The sequence below is a fragment of the Triticum aestivum genome, chromosome 5A, assembly GCF_018294505.1.
Source record: "Triticum aestivum cultivar Chinese Spring chromosome 5A, IWGSC CS RefSeq v2.1, whole genome shotgun sequence".
In the NCBI taxonomy this organism is placed as follows: domain Eukaryota; kingdom Viridiplantae; phylum Streptophyta; class Magnoliopsida; order Poales; family Poaceae; genus Triticum; species Triticum aestivum.
The window spans coordinates 66,851,523-66,854,558 of record NC_057806.1 but is presented as its reverse complement, the minus strand read 5'-3'; the positions used below and the strand labels follow the sequence as shown (position 1 = coordinate 66,854,558).

Below are 3,036 nucleotides of genomic sequence, written 5' to 3'. Positions count from 1 at the left end.
AAAGCGGACACGCGTCCGTTTGGGTCGGCGTGTTGGACCGGCTTTTTGTCTGTGCTGACCCAAACGAATGGCCGTGGACGAAATGGGTCGTTCAAGTGAAGTTGCTCTTAATAGTAATCCTGCATGTTCTGGGCTCGTGGCGACCATGATATAGACTACCACTTCAGTGCTGATGGGTGCATGTTTCAACTTGGAGCAGTTGTTTTTCATATTAAACACAGAAGAACGTGACGATCCGGATGCAATAATTTCAGCATCTTCTTTATCTGTGATCATCAGCCCTAATTCCTGCCTGCCTGCACAAGTTATTCGATCCTGCAGCACCCAAATGCTGGCTGATAACAACAGTTTGCACGCTTTTAGGGACATTCCAACCGTATTCTCCTATGTAAATCAGGGAATTTGTGCGTGCTCATCCTCGTTATCAAGGGAAGAATAGTATGTGGGTGTTAATTGTTAACATTGAGTGCCGGGTGCTTCTGAACTTGTTGAAAGCAGGAATAGTGGGCAAGAGAAGAACCGGAATAGTCTGACGCTGGAGGAACAGATGCCTGCAACAGCACACAAAAAAGAGATGCCCTGTGTTTTGTCAGTCATACAAACCGCCCCTCCAGTTGGGAAAAATGTGGTCGCAGATGCACTACTCTACTCGAAATGTTTAGCCATATATGCCTGAACAAGTACATAAAACAGTAGAATTTCTTAAAATTGTGCTGAAACACTCTATTTAGAATGAGCAAATTTCAATCCATGGCACTCTGTAACAAATATACTTAAAACTTCGGAATAAAATGGGGCTACGTGCATCAATCGACGAAGAAACAAAGTTTTTAACAAATATATTTGGCCATACATGATCATAGTACTGTCTTTGATATATTAGAGCAACCCCAAACACCTAAATCCAAAACGAAGAGAACATATCCTATTCTATTCCTCGACAACCTTCATCTCCAAGACTTGTATAAAAGTTAAAACCAAGCCAACCAACTCCAGGATCTCCTCTATCAAGTATCAACATGCATTGCATATTTGCATTGCACCAGTATAAATCTTCCTTGCTGCCAGCTCGACCAAAGAACACAAAAGAATAGCACCACCTCGGAAGCTAATCAGAGGCCATGAGGTACGGCGAGGTGGCGCACTTCAGCCACCCGCAGCACCGGCTCCGGCTGGAGCAACTGGACACGCCGTTCCGGTGCGACGGCTGCAAGGAGGTCGGCATCGGCGCGCGTTACCGCTGCCCCGTCCAGGGCTGCGCCGCCGACCACGACCTCCACCGCCAATGCGCGCTCCCGCTCTCCCCGCCGCCGCCGCCGCTCCGGCACCCGTTCTACCCCAAGTGCGCCTTCCACTTCATGGCGCGCGCGCCGGGCGCCCCCGGGACGCGCTACTGCAACGCGTGCGGCCGCGACGTCGCCGGCTTCGTCTACCACTGCCGCGCCTGCGGCTTCGACCTGCACCCCTGCTGCGCCACGCTGCCGCACGCCCTGGACGCCAGCGACCGCGGTGGCAGGGTCGGCGTGAGGCTGTACCTGCACCCCAAGGCCGAGGCCGCGTGCCACCGGTGCGGCCACCGCGGGCGGAGCTGGACGTACCGAAGCCACTGCAAGAGCTACAGCCTCCACGTGGCGTGCGTGATGGACATGGTCGTCGAGAGCTGGAGCGGCATCGGGCGGAGCAAGGGCGCTAGCGCCGGAGGAAGGGGCGTGTACGACGGTGCGTTGGTGGCGGGGAGCGGCGGGTACAGGGTGCCGGTGATAAGGGGCGCGGCGAAGAGCAGCCACGCGAGCCGGGGAGGGTCGTACTGGGGGATGAGGAAGGGCAAGGTGAAGCGCTGCTGCGAGATCGCCGGGTTCGCGGCGCAGGTGGTCATCTCCGCGGTGCTCGGTGACCCCACCGCGCTCATAGCCGGCGTCGTCGGCTCGCTCATAGCGCGGTGACCACTGCCGGGCGCCGCCGTGCTCTTGGAGTGAAACATGTTGTAAATACTACTCCTGCTCCGTACTCCGGACGTGACCTACGTGGCGCTGCATGCAAATTATATAACCGGTGTCCACGTCAGTGGATCAATGCCCCCGCGTGTCAGTGTAGCGTAGTTCTCTTTAAAACCTTATTATCGTGTTCCGGAGAAAAAGGTAAAAAAATCCTCAATCGTGTTGCGGTGATTGTCCCACAGTTTGGCACTTTGGCCCCTGCCAGCGTTGGTGAGGCCGAGGGTCCAATCTTCCCGTCCGCCGCTCCGGTGTATGGTTAGAGCATCTACGAGCAGACAAATCCGGCACCCTAAAAGTTTATGGACGTGACCGCTAACAGCGTCAAACGGTCTCTTATATAGTCAATCGAGTAGTAGCACACCTTAAATCTAAACCATTAAATTCATGTATGTGGATCATATATAGCACAAATTCATCATAATTCAACAGTTTTATAAGGCAATAAAGTAAAAGAAGTCACAGTTTAACAATTTGGACATGCCAAAATGAAATTTAAATATGAGCGTGACAGATCACCCCCTGGACGGATCACTCATCAGACATCATCCATGATGGCGAACCAACCTATGGTTGGATGGTTAGAGGAATTGTGGTATCCCCAGCCCATCAGGGTTCAAATCGTGGTGCTCGCATTTATTCCTGGATTTATTTCAGGATTTCCGGCGATGCGCATTCAGTGGGAGGAGACGTTCCCGTCGACGACGAGGTGCTTACGGTGACTTCGTAAATTTCAAGATGATATGCCGGCTCAGTCTTTCGGAGGTGCTCATAGGGGTAGGGTGTGTGTGTGTGCGTTCATAGGGGTGAGTGTATGCGCGTGTATATGAGCGCTTGTGTCTGTACTGATGTTCAAAAAAAAGACATCATCCATGATGCCTGCTCCGCCAACCATCCTTGCCGCCTGCTCTACCTCCATCCGTTCCGTTTTCGTTGCTGCCATTTGTTCGGGATCGTATCAAAAATTTAAATTTTTCTACGCATTACCAAGATCAATCTATAGAGTAATCTAGCAATGAAGGGAAGAGGAGTGCATCTACAT

The 3,036-nt window shown here is 52.2% G+C and overlaps 1 protein-coding gene across 1 annotated transcript; it reads left to right on the top strand.

The window, feature by feature from the left end:
- The first annotated feature begins 1,037 nt into the window (after positions 1-1,037).
- LOC123106596 (uncharacterized) lies at positions 1,038-2,163 on the top strand. Its single transcript, XM_044528705.1, has one exon. It carries the CDS (start codon positions 1,122-1,124, stop codon positions 1,941-1,943), a length of 822 nt encoding a protein of 273 aa, XP_044384640.1. The 5' UTR covers positions 1,038-1,121; the 3' UTR covers positions 1,944-2,163.
- Positions 2,164-3,036: the final 873 nt, after the last annotated feature.